Genomic DNA, 24,242 nt, shown 5'->3' with positions numbered 1-24,242 from the left:
AATAAAAGATAACCGGTGAAGCAGATCAGGCAGCAGACAAATCCTGTGCCAAGAGTTGGGTTAATGTTGGATTGGCATTTCGACAGATGAATGAGACGAATGGATTAGCTCTCTCATGTCAGTATACTTACTTCCTGCTAGCAAAAAAGTAACCCAAAATAATGTCACACTACTTAAAAAATAAACGATTTTATCAAAGGTTCTAAGAAAACATTGGACATAGCTTCTTTAACCGTGGAGTTTCTCGAACAGGGAATGTGAAAGCCAGAACTTGGATAAATCCTACTGTACTTGATGACTATGTGGAAGGCTACAAACGTGGGTTCGAGGATGACCTACAGTATGTGCACACCTGTTTTCTCGCTAACTCCAGAATCCAAATCAAACACACCTGTACAGTGTGAGAGAGTGTATCTTATGTGCTACAGTGCAGACGACCACGAGATGCAGCTCCCTGTCTTTGTATGCAACAGAGTGGGGCTGTGTTAGAGATGCTGTCTGCTCTTAGGTCCATTCCCCTATCTAATGTGTGTAGCATAGTTGTACACATTCATTTTACTTAGCTGACTTAAAAGAAACACCTCTGATCCAGTGATGGAGGAGTAAGATGCCAGTCACTAAAATCATACCGTACTATACTATATATACTTCTCTCCTAAAAGAAACAACAACAACACTTGAAAAGCACAGATTTAAGTTTGACACAATGATAAGACATTTGCATAATTCACACTGCCAGGGAGTGAGCGGACGGCGTCACACGCTAACTGTTGTGCACTGGGTGAACCTACTGCTGGTTCTCAACATCTCAGCTCCCGAGCAGATGGGATCTGTCCCAGAGGACAGGAGGAAACAGGCCTGTCTTCTGCACTGCGGGGCAGCAGATCCAACACAGGAACCCTCTCAAAGGAACCCAGCCCACCGCTCCTCCCAAATGAGTTACAGCACAGCATGTGAGGAGAGAGATCTGTGTGTGTGTGTGTGTGTGTGTGTGTGTGTGTGTGTGTGTGTGTGTGTGTGTGAACTGCCAGCTGTGATGAATTAGCTAGATTTTGGCACATCCAGTTTTTGCAAAAACCCTTGAGAGAACCAGCTCAAGGGCTCTGGAAGTGATGATGATGGTGATGATGATGACAATGATGGTGATGATGATGATGATAATGATAATGATGATGATGATGATGATAATAAGCCACAGAGAGCCACACAGGCCCTCTACCCCACCAGCCTGATCCAGTGCCGTCTGTCTGCCAGTCCTGATGCCACTCTGTCACATGGATCAATGTCCTGGCATTACGGCCTGGATGGTACATCACAGCATGGCTGTCTGTCTCCTCTCTCCTCTCCCCCCTACACTGCCATGTGTGGAGGCCGGATCAGTTCACACGGTCAGCGGGAGTTGCCACACCATTAGAGTGTTCTCTGACGGTTCCGCCCCCGCCGCCGCCACCCCTTCCCTCAGCCTGTAGAATCCCCGACCCCCGGATATGACCGCCGCCGAGGTGACCCGGTCCCTCCGCCCGCCGTCTCTCTCGCACGGGCGCCCGCGCACCCACATCTCAGGGTCGTCGCTGAGCTCGTAGATGGAGCCGTCCTCCAGGCTGTGCTCCAGGGACTCCAGGGAGGAGTCGGACGCCTCGTCGCCACCGCTCCGCGCCGTCAACGGTCGCCCCGGCAGCCCCAACGTGGAGCGCAGGCGGTACTGGAGCAACACGCTGCGAACCCTGACCCCGCGTCCTCCCTCACCCTGAGAAGAGCCGGAGTGCTGCAGGGACTCCTGGGAAGACGAGTCGCTGCGGTCCTCCCCTCCGCAGGCGGAGTCCGGGCCTTCGACCACGGAGTCCCTCTTCAGCAGCTCGGGGGACAGCGTGCTGGAGGTGGCCACCAGGAAGTCCACCGGGCCACAGTGGGCATTCAGGCTGGTCATGCCCTTGCCTGCAGACAAGTAGTAGTAGACAGGCAAACCACAGAGGAGAAACGTAAACATAATGCCTAGAGGCAAGCAGTAACTCTTCAATAATAAATTGAGCTCAATCATTTTCCTCACTGTGACAAAAACAAAAAAACAAATTCAAAATTCATAGTGGTAGAGGTTCAAACCAGTGGCACCGCAAGGGGTGGGTGTTTTGTCGTCCAGACCCAGACATTTTGACATCCCAAGGCCATTCTTGTAGCTTATTGTAGTAATGTGATTAGGCTATTAGCGAGCTAAAATCATATTTAGAAAAAAAAACAATCAAAATTTAGAAGTGCAACATCAGCAAAATAATTATTTGTGATGCTGGCCAAATGTATTTTGCAAGAACTGAAACTCCCCTTCACTGCCACACTTGATGCCTTTGAATCCTAGAAACCAAGATTTCCCACAATACTGTACTAGCCAAGCTTGAGAGAAACCAGAAGCCCACGTTTATCCTCAGACCTCAGGCCGGCCTACCCAACATACCGGAGTCTGGTTCTCAGTGCTTTACGAGTATAAATAAAGGTGAAATTAAATTAAATGGTTTTCAAACATCATAATTACACATCTCATGAAAGTGCAACTATCTACACCAATTTCAGCCTCTGTCAAATCCTTTCAAACGGGGGTCCTTTTATTCTCACTTTTATTTCTGTGGGTCATTTTCATCTAAAAGGGGGCCTTGATTGACCTGTCAACCCCCCTCCCCCCCCCAAAAAAAGTATATTAAAATATTGAATTAATCTGAATTTGTACCCTAACATACAGCTACAGTAGCAGAACAAATAAATGTAGTCATTGTGCCATTGAAGACATCTACAGTAGGCCCTCCATATTGTTCTGACAATATTTAATCTAATACCTTGAGTAGTATTAAATACATGCTGCTGTACTTTCAAAGGCATTTCAGAAAGCATATAGCTCAACATTTCAAACTTAAACATTTCAAACATCGTAAAATGTAAATGAATAAGCCCTGGCTTCGCTGAACTCAGCCGGCCTATAGGTCTATTTGGGACATATGGGACGGACGGGCCCTTAATTCCTTTCGCACAAAAGTCTTGCTCAGCAAAGCTGGACCAACTCTCTCTGGAGAGGTTCAAGACTCTGGTAGAAGGTGGGCTCCATGTCGACTGGACATGTTTCTCATAGTCTTATTTTTATTCTTGGATCTTGTGACCTCTTTTTGTGATTTTCTGATTCTGATTATGTTGTTCTGTTGTATTGTGTCCCTATTCTGTACAGTATGTGTTATTATTGTAATCAGGGCGGCATTGAAAAAGGACTTACTCTCAATTGTCTTCCCTGTGTAAAGGTTTCAACTCAAAAAGATGGGAAATACTGGTAACCTACTATCAAATTGTTTATTTAAACCTGTATGAATATTACATGTATAAAAATCAGGCTATCAAATAACATAAATTATGAATCATTCATTCGATCGTTCTGAGAGACAGCACATCTAGGCCGAAATGCTTATTTAACCAATCAATTCTGCATGTAGAAAATAAGGTAGACAACATTGCCTCTTAAAAGAGTCCTATTATGCTAATTTAACAATTTAATGTCTTTGGGATCCCCAAAACATGCATTTCAGTATTGTTGCAGAAAATACCACTCAGAATAAGCATTCTAGCAGGCCTCTATACCCCTCTCTTGACGACGAGATCGGATTGATAGTTTTTTTTTTCATATGCAAATGAGCTCATCTAAGAGCAACTCGGCAGGCTAGAGAACGAGGGCTGTTGCTGGCTAGCCTGGACCATCCACACTCGATACCACTGTGACAAATTCCATTGTCCTCTCTCCCTGACTAAACATGATAGCATTAGTGCCCATGTTATTATCTCCACGATTGCATGCTGTTACCTCTAGCTGCATTCACTAGCTAGACACCACCAGGCTGTATGACACCATTCGACTACAAACAACAAAAGCTGGATTCTGTAGGCCGAGGGAAATCCAATGATGTCCACTTCTTAACATTTGATCATTTTTAATGACTGGTCGATCAACTAGAAGTCTACCAATTTCATTCCACTAACGTTACTCTAACATATGATGAGATGAGCATCCGGGTTGAGGCAAAAGGGGAGTTTGTTCATGTGAGCTATCTAGCGTTAGTACTATATGCAAACAAACACACAGCATAATTACTTACAGTTTCTGCATAATTTCCACGGACAGTTGGTAATGCTTGATCATTCAGAAAGAGTTTATTTGAAAATCCTGCATTGTACTGACCCAGGTAATATGTTATACCTAACCTACTGTAATACCGACAATACATTGCTGAATGCCTTACTTAGTGTGAACTGTATACCATAGTGTACGCACAGTAATGCATAAGGGAACTGAAAGCACACAAAGTCTGGTAGGTGAGGCACATAATACTGTAGGCCAAAGACAATTTTCTAAGACGATTTTCTTCCAGAACAGATACGTTTTCTGAATCTGAATCTGAAGGGTGAACAATAAAAGGTCGACCTGGCTTCTAATTGAGACCGGCCTTTATTTGTCGAAACGTAGCCACACCCGGCGAGTAAAAGGGTCTCAATTGGCGTCTATTCGGCTTTTAGTTTTACATATGTCTTTTCTTTTCCGCGAGCTCATAAAATACATTTGGGTCGCACATAAATGGGCAGGGTCAGTCAGCAACCAGAAACAAACAAAAATGTTTGTATGCCTTAGAAAAAAACATGTTTGCCTCTCTGCCTTGGGCTGGGGGGGGTGAAAAAGCCCGCTGCAGTGAAAAAGCCCGTTTGCCCACGCACCCTGGGCAAATTGTGCCACTGCTTTCAAATGTTCAACAAATGCATTTCAGAGCTGTATCGCCCACAACTAGAAGGAAGCCTACGCGATACAGAGATGACAGAATGAAAGCCTCCAAAGACGCTTGTATGTCCTGGATTTCTTATGCAGATATAAATACTAGGTGCAAAAACGAGCCAGATTCACTACTTAAAGACCAGTATCCAATACCAATATCAAAATGAAGACAAGGATTCATGTGTTTCAGTATGCCTAAAACATCAATATGTCACTGGGGGAAAAATGGGTTTTGCTGTATTGCTCTTTAAACAAGCGCTTGTGATTTTCTTTTCAAACATACCTGTGATTTTAGGGATACCCTCCAGCTTGGGCACGGGCAGAGTGATGATGATGCCCTGGGCGGTGCCCACCCACAGCAACCCCTGGCAGATCAGCAGGCTGGTGACTCGCAAGCTCTTCTGGGCTGCAACATAATGATGGCTGTTGTAATAGACATTTATAACAGTGATTGCATGTTAACTTCCTTAAAGGAACACACCAACGTTTTGGGGAATTAGCTTATTTGCCATCTTGCCCAGAGTCAGGTAAGAAGATGCATACCCTTCTTTTCTCTGTGCGTGCAGTAGGACACATTGAGACCTGTTAGAGCCATTAGCCTAGGCTAAAGTTTCAAATCCACTTCCAGTGATTGCACTAAGCTAGGCTAACAGCTCTAACAGATCTCAATGCTTCCTACTGCACGCACAGAGATGAGAAGGATATGTATCTTCTTATCTGACTCTGGGGGAGATGGCAAACTAGTCATTTTCCCCAAAAGTTGGCATGTTCCTTTAACATCTTTGCACTGTCTAGTCTAGTGCCTTCCTTGTTGTATTTGTCTTTGTATGTTATGACATCTTTCATGTACAGTAGAATATTTTTGTGCAAAAAAAAAAAATCATATTTTTTGTCAAATAACAGAAAATAACTTGTGGTTGATCTAACTGTAATTCTGATGACCACTTGAGGTCAAACCCTGAGGAAGAAAAAAAAAACTTTAATGTGCCAACCTGTCTGGCTCTAACAACATTACCCCAGGAATTGGGTCTGCCTACCTCAGACTGACAGATCCTAGAGGACAGCTATTAGGAGTAATTGGAGTAGAAAATTGGCTGGTTTTTGACACTACAGGGCAGAATTATACAACAGTGCATCTGGAATCAATGAGAGTTGAGTTCTTCCATATTTATGAAGCACACACAGGGGGATGAGAGTTAGATGCAGGTAGAGACATCAAAGAAACTATGAAGAAGAAGTGAAAGAGAGGTCATTACTGAACATTCTCCCCAGAAATACTGTCACACACAAAGCCAGAGTGGAGCCCGAGTTCCACAAAGGTGTCGCTCTGCTTTGCCTTGTTCTAACTTTCTTAGCGGGGTGGAAGGTGAGAGTGAGTCACTGGGACATCCTCCCACAGAGGATGTGTAGATCTGGGAGGACATCCACATGCAGTCTTTGTTCAACTATTACCAATACCACTGCTTTTAGATGCACTCGTAAGGCTGAGTAACATTAACTCGCCCACCGCTACTGTGGCTAGCTGCTACTGTATCGCGGCCTGGCCTGTCGTGTACATGACCCCTCACCCACCTCCTCCCAGTCTGATCTGTCCTGTACATGCCCCCCTTCCCCTGTCCTCCCAGTCTGATCTGTCCTGTACATGCCCCCCTTCCCCTGTCCTCCCAGTCTGATCTGTCCTGTACATGCCCCCCTTCCCCTGTCCTCCCAGTCTGATCTGTCCTGTACATGCCTCCCTTCCCCTGTCCTCCCAGTCTGATCTGTCCTGTACATGCCCCCCTTCCCCTGTGCTCCCAGTCTGGTCTGTCCTGTACACCCCCTGACCCCCCCCCCTTCCCACCACCAGCGGCCGCTCGGACTCTCCTTCTTGAGTGAGCGACGCCATCATCCACTTGCTACGCGTCGCCCACTCCCATCTGGACATGGCTGGCAGCACTATGAGGATCATGTTCTTTGATTTCTCAAGTGCCTTCAACACTGTACAGCCCTCACTTCTGGGAAATAGGCTATGGGCAACGCAGGTGGATGTGTTGCGGGTGACCTGAATTTTGGGCTACTTGACTGGCAGACCACAATATGTGAGGCTTCAGGGCTGTGTGTCAGAGAGAGAGAGAGAGAGAGAGTGGTCAGCAACACAGGGGCCCCACAGGCGACTGCCCTGGCTCCCTTCCTGTTCACATTCTACACATTGGACTTCAGGTACAACTCGGAGATATGCCACCTGCAGAAGTTCTCAGATGTCTCTGCTACTGTTGGGTGTGTTATGGCTCCGCTCCACTACATCCATCAGATGTCAGGCATCGCCATCAGCCATCAGTCATCAGTTGTCAGCTGAATGATTCATTTGAAACCAAGAAAAGCTGTTCCGCGTCGCGTTCGATGGTAGCGTCCAACGTCAAGAATCGCACAGCTTGAATTCTCGATGGCTGACACATGCGCATACCCTTATAGTGCACTTATATAGTGACACTGATACAATGCTGATGGCGACATGACGTGATGGGGGAAGTGTATTTAGGCCATAGGAGGAGGACAAGAGATGGAATACAGAAACGTTGGTAAATGGTAAATGGACTGCACTTATATAGCATTTTTATCCAGAGCATTTTACAATGACCTCTCTCATTTAACCAATCAAGCACACATTCACCCACCAGTGGTGAGGCTGCCATGCAAAGCGCTAACCTGCTCATTGGGAGCAATTTGGAGTTTAGTGTCTTGCTCAAGGAGTGTCCGTCTATGTTGGCATTGGCTGTTATATAATAGAGTAAAGGTAATAGCATTTGTTGGCAGCATAGATGCAGAGTTATTTCCAGTGAAAAGGTACTATTTGTTGAAGTGGTTTGTGTAGTCTCTCAGCTCTTGGCGCGCATGGCTCAGTTAACTGGAGCACCACTTCATATACACAGAAACGGTAATTGAATTACACAGACCAGTCATATAATCACCAGCGAGATAATGCTAATTTACAAGAGGAGTCGTAACTGCAGCACATGCTTGGTCAGTATCGCTCTCACATTACGACGTATGATTCGCATGAGCAGCCAGGGATCATCTTAATGGACTCCGCTGACCAAGCACGAAAACAAACCACGTTTTTAAAATTTTAAACGCAGAGCGTGGAGGATGAGGATGATGAAGGTGAAGGAGGAGGAAGGCTAGCCCGCAATGCATGTCACGTGTCTAGCGAGGACAAGTGGCCACGAGGAAGGGACCTTGGGAAGGTCAGAGGCCGTGATTTAAAGGCCTCCGTGAAGAAGCCTAGGTACCGCATCTCATAGAGCGCCGTCCATCCCCACGCACAGCCATTGTGTCTATTTATATCCTCACTGGAAGACAGAGGTACAGAAGTGAATTTCCTCTGCACCCACTCTGGTGGTTAGCGTGAAATCCAACGTTAAGTCGGAGCGTGTGGGCGCGCCAGGCTCCGTCTTTGCAAACAGTCATACAGAGGGATAATGACGGAGATTAAGGAGGTGTAGCTTAACCTCAAGATACAGTAGCTTACACCTCCATTTTCACAGCTTTAGTTTTACGTATCTAGGGAGTTGGTGTTTGCCTTGGAAAGAAGATGGCTCCGAAGATAAATATTTCCTTGTGAGCTGTCACTGATGACTTTTGAGGAATTCAATTTTTATATTATATTTTTGGTATGCCAAGGAAAGAACTATTAAAGCCATTAGCAGTGGGGAGTGCAGCATTTTCCCCCCTCTGTCAGCTCTCTCTGCTTCAGACACTTGTTTAACGCCTACGAAATTCCCAGCTGAGATTACAGGCGGGAACTTGGGGGAATTAGGGAACGCGGGGTGTATAATGCGGACCCTCTCATCGCTTAGGAATGAGCCGGTGGGAATAGAGGGACCATTGATATGGAACGACTCCATCGGCGTTTCCTGTGCCGCATGCCTGTAATGCATGAGGCGCACGTGTCGGGCGAACGGCGGCGCCTTGAGAGGCGAAGGAAGGATGTTCCTGTCGGCGCAGCAGGACATCGGGGCACATCAGCATCTCATTTCCTTTCTCCTAGAGGCAGTCCTTGCTGCAACCCATCCCTCCACTTCCCTTCCCTCCCCTCCCCTCCGCTCACCCACCACTCTGACTCCTGCCCGCTTGTTGCATATTTCAACAGGAGTCGCAGAAGGGAAACGACCTCAGGGTCGTCCGTGCTCTCCAGACACCTTGGCCACGGGAGCGGCGTGTCCTCAAAGTCTTTTCTGCGGCTAAAAAAAGAAAAACTGACCCGGCAGAGGTTGTTTTGGACTCTCTGCCAAACCCTCGCCTTGCTTAACTCTACATTAGCTACCGGTGCAGGGTTTTTATTCAGGGTGAATAAAAACCTGGAGGTGATTCTCTCTGTCAGCATGTGATGACGTCAGCCACTGTCCAGGCCTGGGAGGGTTTCTATTTGACTCGGTAGTTGAAGGTAGTTGAAGCACATGTACCGCAGGCGCAGCCCAGGTGGGCTGAGGAGTCCCCTATCTGACAACGAGACATTATTTCATGTGGGAGAACTCAGCCATGTTCCCGGTCTGGTCCCCCACGTACGACACCGATTCTGCTCCAGAGTAAGGATGACATCCGCAGAGCGCCGGGCGCCCAGCCAGATGACTGTGTGAGAATGTGAATCACACTCACGGCGGCGCGCCGAGACCCGTGCGGTGGGACCCGCCGGGGACAATCAAGATGTTTCCCTGTCCACTCCTTCCTGCGTTTACCCCGAGCCGCACGTACAAACACGGAAAAAGGCCGGCGCTCGCTGATAAATATTTCATTCACCATGAAGGAGGGGAGTCAGAGACGGAGGTGGTGTCTGCAGAATCCTAACGGGAACGCTGGGGGGGGGGGTGAAGAAGAAATGAGGTGTGGAGAGGTAGAAATGAAAGAGAAAGAGAGAGGGAGAGAGATTAAATGAAAACAAAAGGCAAAGAAAAATAGGAGCAAAGAGAAAAGTGAGTGTGAAGGAAAGACAGAGAGAGAATTAATGTAGAGAAAAGAGAGAGGTGGGGGGCGACGGGGCTTCAAACCTGGCATGGTACCAGCGTTATAGTTTCCATGGCAACCACGGAATGAACAGTTTTGTCTCCACTGTGATTTTTACTGCTTTTATTAATTCCTCCCTCTAAACCCTTAGGATCCATCCATCCAGGCTTTTTTTTTGGGGGGGGGGGGGGGGGGGGTTGGAGGGGAGGGGTCAGGGTTCTGCTAGAGATATATGGCTTCTTCTTCAGGTCAGTCCCCCAAGGCGGGGCCACACCAGGGGCGACTCTGACAAGACCCGGAATACCGCTTCCTGAGAGCTGAGCGTCAGTGTCGCCTAATTGGCGACCCGCCTCGACGCTCTTTTTAAACCAAGTACCCCCCAAACTACGCACTGATGTATGCCATATATTTTCCCTGTCACCTCTCTGACATGGCAGGTCATGCTCATGCATTAACGCGGTGCTTAAGGAGAAATGTGATTGGGTGAGGGACCACCGTGGCGTTGTGTGTTCACATTTTGCCAGAAAGTTGAGCTTCAGGAAATACTCTGAACGTCAGAGATTTGGCTGTGCCAATGATAGCTCTGTTGTATCTGTCAGAAACATTGGGATCAGGGGTCACCGGTGTGTGGGATTGCTGCGCCGCGTTCTAACGAGCCGGAGGCGTAAGACTTGATGTGTGTGTGCGATGTGGGCCGTACCTGGGTTGAGGAGGGTGGCGCGGGTGGAGATGTTAATTTCCTGCAGGTGCTCCAGGGTTTCGGTGTGGAAGAGGCGGATGGAGGATCCCTCGGAAAAGGCCATCCACACACCCCCACCGGCGCGCACCATGTGGGCCACGCTAACCATGGGGTCTGGGTGAACCTCAAACCTCTGCGGTGGGTGGGGAGGGAAGGGAGGGGGGTGCATCAATCAGTTATAACATCATTATGGAAACTGTCAGAGAACTATCGAGGTATGTACATTATGTATGAGCTTGTTGACTGTGAGAATTGATGCACAGTATGACATTAAAGCAGAATATTGTGGGTGGGATCTTTAGACAGTCTTGACATTTTTAATGATACTGACAAAAAAATGAAGAACAGAGACAATTACCGAGGCTAATACTAGTACTACTACTACTACTACTACTACTACTAATAATAATAATAATAATACATTTTATTTATAAAGCACTTTTCACTGTGAAACAAGCTCAATGTACTGAAACAATCACAAAGTCATTAATTGCTCCACAGGCTGCATTGCATTCTTTGACTATGATTTCTTTAATATCCTTACTATTACTTTGCTTCATTAAACATGCATGTTAAACATTAAATGCATTAAAACATCAAATAAATGTTGAACATCACACTACTTGTTTCCTCTCCCTTTCTCTCTCCTTCTCCTCCTCCCTCCCTCTCTATCTCCCTCTGCTTACAGTACCTAGGACCAGTTGAGCGAGGGCCATAAGGATGACAGCGGGACCGTTTCGGATTATTTCAACCCCCCGTGGTCGTGCTGGTGTTTACACTAACGCAGCATTATGTGGGTAAGGCCATGTTCACGCTGCTGTGTCTCCTATAGTAAGACTGTCTTGAACAGACACTGTTACACATGACATTTTTTTCTCCAACCCTCCCTGCAGTGTCCGCCTTTCTAAGACCACAAAGTAAGGGAGGGACATCTCAGTCTTAATGAGGAGCTCAGACACTGCAACAGGCCTTATCACGGCTCCGCACACAGTCGCAAACACTGGCTCTAGCACTGGCCCCAAGCTCCTATCACTCTCCCTGCGTGAGTCAGGGCCCTGGAGATTAGTCAGTGAGAGCGGAGGGGGGCGGGAGAGAGAGGGGAGGGAGAGGGGAGAGAGTTTGGTTAGAAAGAGGGGAGAGAGTGGTTAGAGAGAGGGGAGAGAGAGATGGAGAGAGGGAGAGAGGGAAGAGAGGGGAAAGCGTTTGGTTAGAGAGAGGAGGGAGCGTTTGGTTAGAGAGAGAGGAGAACGTTTAGTTAGAGAGAGGGGAGAACGTTTGGTTAGAGAGAGAGGAGAACGTTTGGTTAGAGAGAGGGAGAACGTTTGGTTAGAGAGAGAGGAGAACATTTGGTTAGAGAGAGGGGAGAACGTTTGGTTAGAAAGAGAGGAGAACGTTTGGTTAGAGAGAGGGGAGAACGTTTGGTTAGAGAGGGGAGAACGTTTGGTTAGAGAGAGGGGAGAACGTTTGGTTAGAGAGAGGGGAGAACGTTTGGTTAGAGAGAGGGGAGAACGTTTGGTTAGAGAGAGGGTAGAGCGTTTGGTTTGAGAGAGGGGAAAGCATGAGGAAAGAAGGGGAGAGGACTGGGATTACCACCAGTTTATGTGCCCTTGCCAGAGGGACCTCCTTGGTTTGAGAGTGAGGGAAGGAGAGGACCCCTTGATGTGTCTTTCCCTTTTAATTGACTCCTCGGTGGTGGGCGCCCGCTCTGCTCTGGGACAGAATAATACATCTCTTCCATTTTCAAGTGCAGCTACATCAAAAATATCTCACTTTCAAGACCTCATAATTCAAATAAGCAAAGAAAAAAAAAAACAACGACAACACTTTAAACAGCTATAATCAGTACACACATAGAACAAAGTCATGGTAAATGATAGTCATTTGTGCTTTATCAAGTAAGTTTGGTACAAACAAGTAAAGCTAATTGTTGACTGACGCCTTGTTACATCGATGGCTACCATGTTGATAACCATATGTCATTGTGCCTCCTGGAGGGCCTACTGTAATTAGACAGCGACAGTTAGACATCGCTACTGTACTCTCTCAATGTTTCCCATCACCAAGTTTGTGCTCAGAGACGCCACTGAAAAGCATTTACATACAGTACAGTACCTGTGACTGTATTTAAATAATGGTACAAACCAAAGACATTACCGAATTGGCCTACCGAAAATCACTTGAAACTAACCGCGGCAAGTTTGTCAGCACGAGGGAACAATTTAAATATATATATAAGATTGATATCACGTTCCCCCAATAGAGTGCCCCCCCCCCAGTGCTCAAAAAAATGTTTGATGATGACCCCCCCCCATCCCCCCACCCCGATTTGCACTATAGACCACCCTCTCTGATGAATAATGAACACTTACAGTCCCTTATCAAAAAATGTTCCAATTAAAAATAAAATAACAATTATAATTTTGACTCATGTGGTTTTCATTGAAAATGAATTATTTCAGCAGACAGCAGCCCAAATCGGCCCAAGGCCTTATGCATTTTCCCATGATCATCACGTTGCTATGCAACCAACCATACCTAGTTCAGTTGAAAAATTAGAAGAACATTCGACAGTCAACAGTCAGAAAGTAGTGCTAGCTAACGTTACGTTTGCTAGCCCTTCGAGAATAGCGACGTTGGCTAGCCCTCGAGAATATCAACAGCAGCTGATAACATTACTAGCCAAGAAGTGGATATTAAGCAATCAATTTTTCTTGGAGAAGCTTTCAAACGAAAAAAATAAATTGCAGAATGAGAGAGACCAAGACCTAAGCTGGAAGGGCTAACACAGCCAGACAAGGGATAGTGAGGCACTTTCAAGAAGCTAACTTTGACCAATACAACTGGCTAACGGCTAGCAAAACCGAGTGGGGTGCGATGGGGTGCGATTGGAAAAAGGGCCGCTGTGATACAAATGCCAGGGCTGTTTTTTGATCCCAGTCGGCCACTGTTGTGAATCCTGTGTATTATACAGCTGATGCAGCTGTCTCCTGTTTATTGCCCTGACCCCACCATCCCCAGGCCTAAACAAAACTTTATGGCAGGAGACCTCACCAGGGGTGCCCTCCTTCAAGCTATCTTCAATCTCTGTAAATGTTTACTTCAGCTGTTGACCCTCAGACCTAGCCTACTCACTGATAATTGGCTAGTGAAGTTTTGCATATGCATGTATGGTCACACCCACAGTGTTTATAATGCTCTGTTTTGATAATAATCATTGCTCTTGGTGGATTTTCCCTTCTCTGAGAGCCCGACTTTGCAAACTCATAAACTATTTTGCAATAAAAATAACCAGCTTGGACTTGGAAAGATGAACCTTGGCATTCTCAAAAGTTTATCAGTTGCATGTGCGTTAGCGCTACTGTCCTAGTTGTTGAGGTGCAATATGTTGCTTGCCAACTGACTGAGAACTCTGTGTAAGCTCATCTAAGAACACACAAATGGCTGTTTTTTGGGGGCAATTTTTTGGGCTATTCATTATTTTCTCTATGTTCCTGTTTCTCCTCTACATTTAAAACATTTGTTTTAACCTGCGACTTGGAGATTTAAGAGTTATAAAATAAGGATTTTTATGACTTATTTGAAGAAATGTATTCATTTATTTAGATTTTCCAAGTTGGTAGTGGCCTACTACTTTTCTTCTCTCCTGAAATGAATTAAACTTTCCGTTTTAATTCCTTTTCAGATATCCTGACATTTAAGCTTCAACTAATGGTTTTACTAATGATACTGGTTTTAATTTTGAGCGACAAATCGGCTCTGTGGTTAAAGGCTCTTTTTTCCAGCTGAGGCTCTTATCCAAACTGAAACCGTACCTCTCTCTTAAGGACCTGGAGACAGTCATCCATGCTTTTATTTCTTCAAGATTGGACTACTGTAATGCCTTGTATGTGGGCCTTGACCAGCGGTCACTGAGGCGCCTGCAATTGGTCCAGAATGATGCTGCGCGCCTCCTGACTGGAACCAAGAAGCGGGACCACATCACACCGGTGCTGGCCTCCCTCCACTGGCTTCCTGTTCGCTTCAGGATTGATTTTAAAATCTTAATGTTTATTTTTAAGGCTCTACATGGTTTGGCCCCCCACTATCTGGCTGAACTGATTCAAGTTCGGGCGACATCTAGAACCCTGAGGTCCTCCTCCGAGACTCTTTTAATAGTCCCTAGATCGAGACTTAAGACCAAGGGTGACCGAGCTTTTGCGGTGGCTGGCCCAAAGCTCTGGAACAGCCTCCCTCCACAGATAAGACACGCACAGAACCTAGGGCTCTTTAAGTCTCAGCTTAAAACACACTTGTTTTCACTGGCTTTTGAGGCCTGATAGCCTACATCCCCTGTCCTGTTTTGTGTCCTGTCCTTTTATTGTTCTGTGATTATGTGCACTTTATTCTGTTTTTTGTTTTAGTTTATTTTATATATTGTACAGCACTTTGGTGCAACTTCGGTTGATTTTAAACGTGCTTTATAAATAAAGTTGACCTTGACCTTGACCTAATGGAATTAATTTGTTTTTCTTCTATTTTCTTTTCAAGATCTTTTTGTTGTTTGGATAGAATAATGGGTTTATTTTGCACTTAAGTTTGTTTATAAAGAAAACTAATTATACTCAACGAGATGACCACACCTTAAACATTTGACCCAAGTGTGACCTTTAGAGGTGAAGTGTATTTGTGTTGACATCTAGTGATGTGGTTGCAACTCACTGTTGATTCATACACTAATCCTTTAAATGTTTATTTTCATTTCTTGTTTTGTATTGGATTTTTCAACGTTTTTCTCTCAGTAATTGTACTCTATTGGTTGACACAGTAGGATATTGTGTCAATACAGGGGTGAAGAGAATGGGTTCTGTAAAAGGATATGACATGAATGTGGAGGGAAAAAACAACAAGACTGAGCACTGAAGACCAAAGGGGTTTTTGAAGGTTTTTGTTTTCTTAATTAAACGCTCCATAGGGAATGGACTGATCTGAATGTCATCAAGAGTCATTGAGGAACACTGGCATAAACTGACCTATGGACATTGTTTATCCCCCGATGGGTAAAAATGACTTTATAGACAGCCACTCCAGATGTGCAACCATAACTCTCCCCAAATAATCATTTTCCAGAATTGTGAGCTGTTTCAATCAGGGACAGCACTGTTTAGCGGTGAAAGGTGATGATGATTATAAGGGTCCACAAGCCAGCAGGGCCCACAAAAAACAAGAGGTCCCTCTTTATATGACGAAATTATTCTACATGTAGATCAGTCACACTAATGCTGCATCAGAATTCAAATTAAGCCACAAATAATGCAATACAGATGAAAAAAGTTTAAATTTCCTGAGCAATATCCCCCTTCTTAAATGGTTTGGTCCATGCCATGGTTTGGTCCAACCTAGGGTTGCAGTGTAAAAAGAAAAAAGAGAAGAAAAAAAAGCTAATGTTATACAATATATCCCCCCCCCCGCCATCTAGCTACTTCTAGCGACTTCTGGGACAGCCAATAGCTACTTCCCTTACTGAAGAGTTGGCAACACTGCTTTTGACATTAACGTCACTATACCGCTGGCTGTCAAATACTAGCACTAATAGCCTAACATTAAATCATAAACATCAAGCCCATACATAAATCCGTATAAAACATATGAAACAGTTACATTACATAAAGAAATTCATGGTTAATACATAAATAAATAGTGTTATGTTAATTAATGGAAATTCATATAGAGTTGATTTCTTTTTAAAACCTTTATGTGCTGCTACTCACAGAATCAGCTGTGGCCTCGTCTGACCTAGACACCCACCCCCAGAAGATGATTTAGATGGTGAGTGAGTGAGGTAGACACTGGTTGGCTAGTTAAACTTATTACTGAACTACTATACTGAATAGCAACATGTAGAAGTAATCCTGGTTAAGATAGCCTACATATGAAAGTTACATAAATAAATAAATAAATAAATAGTGTTGTTAATTCATAGAAATTCATATAGAGTTGATTTCAGTTTAAATGCTGATTTGTTCAGTTCATTTTTGTTATTTTACAGAGGGTATTTGCTCTTGAAATAAGAGAGGCGTTTATAAGCTAATCAACAGCCGCCTAGCCAGCTTCCTGTAAACTCTGCAGTGCTACATAGATTTATTCCCAAGTCTTAAGAAGACACTGTTCTGTTCTTACTGTCTACAGAGCCAGGTCCTAGCCAGTTAGAAACCAAGAGTGAAGGGAGTGAAGTGGCTCATAGTAGTTCCAGTCATGAAACTGCTACAGACAGAGACAGTCCAAGCACAGGAAGTACACAAGTAAATGTCTATGGAGTGGTTAATTGGAAAAAGAACTAGAGAAACAGAAAAATAATTACAAAATCATATATAATAATAATAATAATAAAAAAAAAGGGGGGGTCGAAAAAAGTGGTGACGAAAAGTCTTTAAGGGGGCCCAGAATTCCTAGCAACGGCCCTGATCAGGGGCCAAGAAGGAGCATCATGTCCAGCACCAGTGACTGAGTGGCGATCTGAAGTTGTCTTCTTGACAACTGACCAGCTGTCATCGCGGGTTCGACTCACCAGTGGTGCTACAAAGCTAAGTTCATCAATGGTGCCAGAGAAAAAAACACGACGACTTCAGCCTACATCTCCAAGAAAGGGGCCAGACCAAGGAGGACTCCATTGGAACAGCTGAGATTCCAGAATGTTCCAGTGCCAACGTCCCCAGCTCCCTTGTTTTCTACACAACTGGACTCCCGGCGTTCCAGGGTGAATTCCAGATATGTCTGTTTGCTTAATTTATCTGATTTTGAGATCATGAGTTTCTCTAATCAATATTTACAATATTCTATTCCACTTGCATGACTGGCCATTACATTGACTATACTTTCGTCTGGATGCTTTCCCCTCTGTAAACATTTTTTTTTATCCTACTGAAAGCAAAGTGACAAGGTAAAATGCACCCATAACATAGATTAGATAATCATGACACTTATCTTTAATCAAATTGGGAGTTAAGATTTTGGCCTTGGAGGATTGACAGGGAGTTAATTCCTGAGAATACCATTCCTGAGAATTTGATGCTGTTAACACTGTATTTTATTAATAGCTGTTGAATTGGAAGATACTTCAAGTATTTAAATGATTGCATTCCCTTAAGATAATTGTCTCATGTTATGAGTGTCACTTTTTTGAATTCTGAAGTTGTGACTGATGAAGTCCCAAAAGGATTAAATTGTAATAGATACATTCAAATAAGTGTGTTCTCTTTTCAAGACATTGTCATAGGAAATATTAATTGTGAATCCTGTGTGTCCTGATGCAGCTGTCTCCTGTTTATTGCCCTGACCCCACTATCCCCAGGCCTAAAAAAAACTTTATAGCAGGAGACCTCACCGGGGTGCCCTCCTCCCAGCTATCTTCGATCTCTGTAAATGTTTACTTCAGTTGTTGACCCTCAGACCTAGCCTACTCACTGATAATTGCAAGTTTTGCATATGCATGTATGGTCACATAATGCATATTGTTCATAATGCTCTGTTTTGATGAGAATCACTGCTCTTGGTGGATTTTCCCTTCTCTGAGAGCCCAACTTTGCAAACTTGTGAACTATTTTGGAATAAAAGTAACCAGCTTAGACTTGCAAAGATGAACCTTGGCATTCTCGACTACTCTTTTCTGAATTATTAGAATAAATCAATAACAAGCGCGCTATGCTCTTCGCTCAGCGCCATGTGTAGGCGAAGCTGGGAGCAACAGCCCGGTTCAGCCCCCACCAACACCAGAACGTTAGACGGCTAAAACCCTGCCTTGCTTACAGAGAGGAGCCAGGCGGAGCAAGGAGGGTTGAGCTGGGAGGGGAGGCAGCGGAGCGTGACAGTGGTTATACGGCCTCTCTCCACCCGGCCCTTGCTCCGTCACCCAGGCAGGCGTACCCCCCACCACCAGCTGCACCGTCAGCAAGGCTGAAACCCCGGGGCCCCGCGGCGCTAAAGCCTGTCGGAGCAGCTCATTAGCTCTTCATTACCCCCGGGTGACAAGGTGTCACCGCTCTCAGACGGGGAGCAAATCCGACTGCGGCCGCTCACTTGGAGGAGCGCAGGGAGGAGGAGGAGGAGGAGGAGGGGCTCTGTCTGCCAATACTGATCAAAGCGCCGGGGTACTCACGGCCGTCCTGCCTGCTTAGGATCCGAACGCGAGGCCCCGCCTGACTTCCAATCTCACACACGGCGTGCACACTCAGCGACCGGGTTAGAAAGTGTGTCTGGGTTTTTTTTCTTTCTTTTTTTTCTTAGTGCTGTTCACTCCCCTCGTCTTTAGCCACCTCCCAATTCAGCATGTCTGACACAAAGTTCAAAAAACAGGTTCAAATCAGCAAGCCAAGGATCAGCTGCCTTTTCTGAAAACATTGATTGAATGGTGCTATATACAAACAAAATAACATTGACATTTTTGTGTTGGACTGTGTAGAGAGCAGGGCGAGTCGTAACGCAGGGCGAAACACAAATGCTCCTTCAACCCCCAGCGCACGACAGAGAGGCTCGCTGCCGGGCCCCTGGGCAGACGAAATGTCAGAGGGGGGCTTATGGCAACGTTACAGTATTGGCCCTGCGTACTGTAACGGCTCTATCATCTAACCCGATAGATAGATAGATAGATAGATAGATAGATAGATAGATAGATAGATAGATAGATAGATAGATACTTTATTAATCCCCCAAGGGGGAAATTTAGTACAAATACATACACATTTAGTACACATACATACATACATATATCTAGTAATACACATATATACATACAGTACACACATATATCTAGTAATACACATATATACATTACACATGCACACCTTCGCAACACTCGGAAACGCTCAGCTACTGTTAAACAGTCTGATGGCTGCTGGCACAAAGGAACCGCTCCGTATTGCACCTGGGGGATGAGCCAGTTGGGTGAAAGTGCTCCTCTGCCACAGCTCGTCACACATGTGCTTTACCAGGAGGAGCATGGTTGGGTGAGCCAGGCAGGCAGCCAGGCAGGTGGGCAAGCAGGCGGGCAAGCAAGCACAGCAGCCCTGGCTTTCCCAGGGATCCAGGGTGCAGCAGAGGTTGCAGAGCAGAATGCTAGCAGATTTCTCCCCTGGTTTCGGATAAGCGGTTGCGAACGTGAGAGTGAAAGGAGTGAATGCGAATAAAAGGCCTGGTTATAATTTCCCGCCTCTGCCAGTGCACGAGGGTCCATGTGATGTGAATATGGTCACAATATGGTCGCATGTAGATCAGTCACACTAATGCTGCATCAGAATTCAAATTAAGCCACAAATAATGGAATACAGATGAAAAAAGTTTTAATTTCCTGAGCAATATCCCCCTTCTTAAATGGTTTGGTCCATGCCATGGTTCATGCTGGCAAGTCTCACCTCTTTTGACATTAACGTCACTATACCGGTAGGTAGCTAACGTAGTAAGCTTATCTTCTGGTAAAAACTCGATCTGGTTAGCTAGCTGCTAGCTAATGTTAGCTACCTAACTAGATAGCTAGCTACAGTTCTAGCAACCAGCCAACTACCTTTCTGGTAAGCTAGCTGCTAGATAATGTTAGCTACCATAGACAGCTAGCTACAGTGCTAGCAACCAGCCAATCACTGTTCTGGTAAGCTAGCTGCTAGATAACTTTAGCTACCTACCATTAACTAGACAGCTAGCTACAGTGCTAACAACCAGCCAACTACTGTTCTGGTAAGCTAGCTGCTAGATAACGTTAGCTACCATTAGCTAGACAGCTACTACAGTTCTAGTAAGCTAGCTTTCACTAGCCAGCCTCAACCACTGCACTGTTCTAGTGAGGTGTCTACTGTTAGCTAGCTTGCCAGCTGGCACACTTGCAAATACATAAAAATCCAGTAGCAGCAGCCAGGACACATGTTTCCATTCTCATGAATGCTTAAATTATATTGTGCTATGCTAGCTAGCCGGTCCTGTTGACATGTCTTTTTAAAACCTTTATGTGCTGCTACTCACAGAATCAGCTGTGGCCCCCTCTGATCTAGACACCCACTCCCAGCCCCCAGAAGATGCTTTAGATGGTGAGTGCTCCAGGAAGTAGAATTACTTAAGTGTCCGTGGCTTTCACAGCTACGCGTCTGCTCTGGAGTATAACCCAAGGCATAAACATGACCCTCTAACCCCGGTCCGGAGTTGTACGGTTCTCCACCCCAGGGCTACCCATGTCACAGACCCTCGTTCGGCTCCGTATCCCCCCTAAACCCGAGCCCCCCAGGGTGCGGATTAGCCCGCAATAGAGGGTTACAGGACAGGGGCAGCCTGACTGACCTGACTCCACTTTGGCACCGAGGAGAGGGAAGGAGAACCTGTCTCCTATTCATGGCTGTTCAGCTGACTTAGATCTGGTCTCCAGAGAACGGGGGAGAGAGATGGGGAGGACTGGAAAAGAGAAGGAGGGAGTGTGGAGAGAGGAGAACTGAAGGAGTAGGAGGACTGGAAAGGTGGGAGGAGGGGGAGGAAGAGGACTGGAGGAGTGTAAATGTGACCTGGGTTTACACTCTGCTATAGAATGCTCCCACTGGTGCCATTAGATGGATGGGTATTTCTATGGAGGAGGTCAAATATATGTGTCTTCATGCAGTGTTCAATTAGTAAGTAGAGGGAGGCTATAAGCAGGATCTCAGAAACCCACTGAAAATACAGTATATGAACTTGTTGAACTGCAAACCACAGTAGTACAAGTTCGTTATAAAAATAACACGTCAAGATTCCAAATAGTCAGAAATAATAGTCAGAATAAACTACTGGAATTACAAACTCATGATTACCGGACTCTGATTGTTTTTCACCGTGGTAGTTTTCACGTTATGCGAAATGGCCGCCGTGTGAATAAGGTCAATACAGTGTGTTTAGTCATACCTGAGTGACGAGGCTGGATCCCTGGACGACGGTGACAGAGTTGGCACAGCTGGCCCACACGGAGTCTTCCAGGACCAGAAGAGCCTGGACGGGCTCTGGACCCACGCTCACGCTCCGACAGGAGGTCGCGTCCCACAGCTCGCCTGGGGACAGCAGGCGTACGGTTAGCGGTGGTGGTTTGGGAACTACGCTCGGGTGAGAAGGAGAATGAGCCCAATTACCACCATCGGACCACGAGGATGTCCTCCGGGGTCTAATTACTTGTGCCGCCTAAGAGTGCAAGTAGGGTATTCACCGCTGTCTGTGTGTGTGTGGGGGGGGGGTTCTGTGAGTATCTGGGGTGCTATATGGGCATTTTGTTCACACCATAGTTCGAAAACAAATAACCCCATGACCTTCATACTTGGCACATATGTTCCGCCCAAGGTACCCTGGACTTAATTAGATTTTGGAGCGGATATGAATTACAGGGCAGATCAACGCATAATGGTTCTCTTTTGTTATGAAAGTATAGGAGTTATTAATACTTCCAACCCACCACTAGAGGGCAGCAACGACTACCTCTCTGCATTGCTTTCAATTGCATCCAAAATATAACTACTCATCCTCGTATTTCTGTCCATAAGAACTTTATTTTCCATCAGATATCTTAGTTAATACAAGATTGATCTAGGAAAAGCAGTTTTGTGTTCATATGTGTGGTATTTATTCCCTTTTGGAGACTCCCGCGACCGCCCTAAGCAGCACTCAACTAGGAAGTGTTTTGGCATGACAGCATCAATTTGCAGATGATTAGGATCAATCTGTAATGGAAAAAACTAGGGCTGGGTATCATTTCAAAAATTACTATACCAGTACCAATAACAGTACCCTTAAAGTGATAACGATACCAATTGAATACTTCAATCGATACTTTCAATTTCGTTTCCATTCCATAACCATCATGTGAATGGAATAATTCGGTTGTGTAAAATGCCATCAATCCTCCCACATCCAAATCATTTTTACAAGAATACATTTTGAAAGTGTTTAAAAGAGTATCAAACTGCATTTATTACAATATAACTACTGACAGTGACTACACATTTTTTAGTCATGTGAACGGTGTCAAGGCTGCTGCTGGGGGTGGTAACATCAGCAGTAGCAGTTGTGGTGGTAGTAGGCCTAGGGGGGTCTTAACATTAAGCATGACATTAGTTAATAAAGTTAGCCTAAACACATTTCGCTGCTACAGAAGTTAAAACTACCACTAAGTAACCAATGCACTAAGCAATGCATTACAGTAGGGTTGCTAATGCTAGTAATGGGGGAAATCCGTGTTTTTATGCATACATTTTTACCATACGCCATAGGTGTGTAGTATAACCATACCTTTGAGCGTTTTTGGTGGCATTACCTCCTTAAACTGTGTCAACAACTCGCAGTTGCAGTCGATTTCACCAGACGGATTGTAGCTGTCTGCCGTAATGGGCCACGTGTCGCATAAATTGAAGAACGCTTGCGGTGATTGGACCATATTACAACGTCTCAATACAAAAAGGTTTGAATCAAGTACTGGTTTGACTGAAGACGTTTCAATGCTATTTGGTATCAGTTTGTTTCGATCCAGTACTACAAGGTATCGAGTACCGATACCCAGCAACGAATATCTTAATTAATACAAGGTTGATTGATTTAGGATCGATCTTGGTTTAGTCAGTTGAATGGGAAATTCATTCATTTTGTGCGAGGCAAAGCCTGCACCATAGAGAGCAAATGTCTATTTGATGTCCCTCCCTTCCTCCCTGGGTCCCCGGAATTGTTGACCTGCAGTTCTATGTTGCTACCACAAGAGGCAGTGGTCCCAAAACATCAAAACACCTATGACACCTCAGGTTTCCCAGATATTCAGTGGCTTGCTGGTTAGGGAGTTTGCCTCTCAAACTGAACGTATGGGTTCAAACCCCGACGGCACAGTATTTTGTCACTGGATGTTATAGAAGCTATGTAAAAATGCGGTTACCTGGTGGTTCTATGTCAGTTATTGAATTTATGTGCAGTAATTGAACATTTGAAACACTCCTGTTTTGAAATTATACCTACAGTATATGTGTCTCAGTAATTATCCATTATATATAGACCCTTTTACTGTTGGTAAAAGGTTTAAGTGTGCACGCGCATTTTGGCAACAAAAGAATGAACTACGAATGCCACCAGGTCCATTAATCAAATGCATCGATTCTATTGACCGGTGTCATTACAGCGATGCGTGCGCAATGTCGAAACAGGATGATGACATTGCACAGAAAAGGGTCTATTAGGCTATACTTTGCATGTATTAACCAGGTAAGAGACAGGAGAGATCCCATGGGAACAAAACTTTTTTTTTTTTTATCTTTAAAGAAATGTCTGTTTTGCAGATGAATTAACTGTGTCAAACTGATTGTGCCACCACAAGACGAAGAACATCAAAGTCCCAGAACATCAAACACTATAGCCGTTTTTCCACTGTCGGGCCGAACGGTTACTAGGCAGTTTCGTTCGGCTCCGTTCTGTCCCGGACCCGTGAGAACCGTTACCATCTGTTTTCCCACTATCGGGCCGCTAACAGTTGTAGTGGAAATAAATCTGATCGAAAGTAAAGGATTTGCCAAGGTTTGCTCAAAGAGGTTAAATCTGATTTATTAAGAGCGCAAGGACTTCACGATAACGTATGTGAGTGGTTAATCCGACAGAAGTGAAACAGTGTGGTGTGGTCGGTCTTATATTCAAGCAATACACGGATGCGATGCTTCCAGAGATGTGATTGGCTAACCCATCTGTACACGTCATAATAAATGGCCGACATCATCAACAGTGGTCAAGAGT

At 45.1% G+C, this 24,242-nt stretch overlaps 1 protein-coding gene across 1 annotated transcript in view; it reads right to left on the bottom strand.

Annotated features, from left to right (window-relative positions):
- Window positions 1-1,381: 1,381 nt before the first annotated feature.
- The window catches only part of arhgef10la (Rho guanine nucleotide exchange factor (GEF) 10-like a), a gene marked incomplete at both ends in the record, with an annotated part of 137,567 nt that continues 114,706 nt past the window's right edge, over window positions 1,382-24,242 (bottom strand). Inside the window, 4 exons of the mRNA XM_084441320.1 lie at window positions 1,382-1,935; window positions 5,073-5,195; window positions 10,470-10,641; window positions 21,396-21,538. Coding sequence (XP_084297446.1) covers window positions 1,382-1,935; window positions 5,073-5,195; window positions 10,470-10,641; window positions 21,396-21,538 — 992 coding nt within the window. The remainder of the gene's footprint in view (window positions 1,936-5,072; window positions 5,196-10,469; window positions 10,642-21,395; window positions 21,539-24,242) is intronic.

Source organism: Borostomias antarcticus, assembly GCF_949987555.1.
Source record: "Borostomias antarcticus genome assembly, chromosome: 7".
Classification (NCBI taxonomy): Eukaryota; Metazoa; Chordata; class Actinopteri; order Stomiiformes; family Stomiidae; genus Borostomias; species Borostomias antarcticus.
This window is presented reverse-complemented; position numbering and strand designations above follow the sequence as displayed.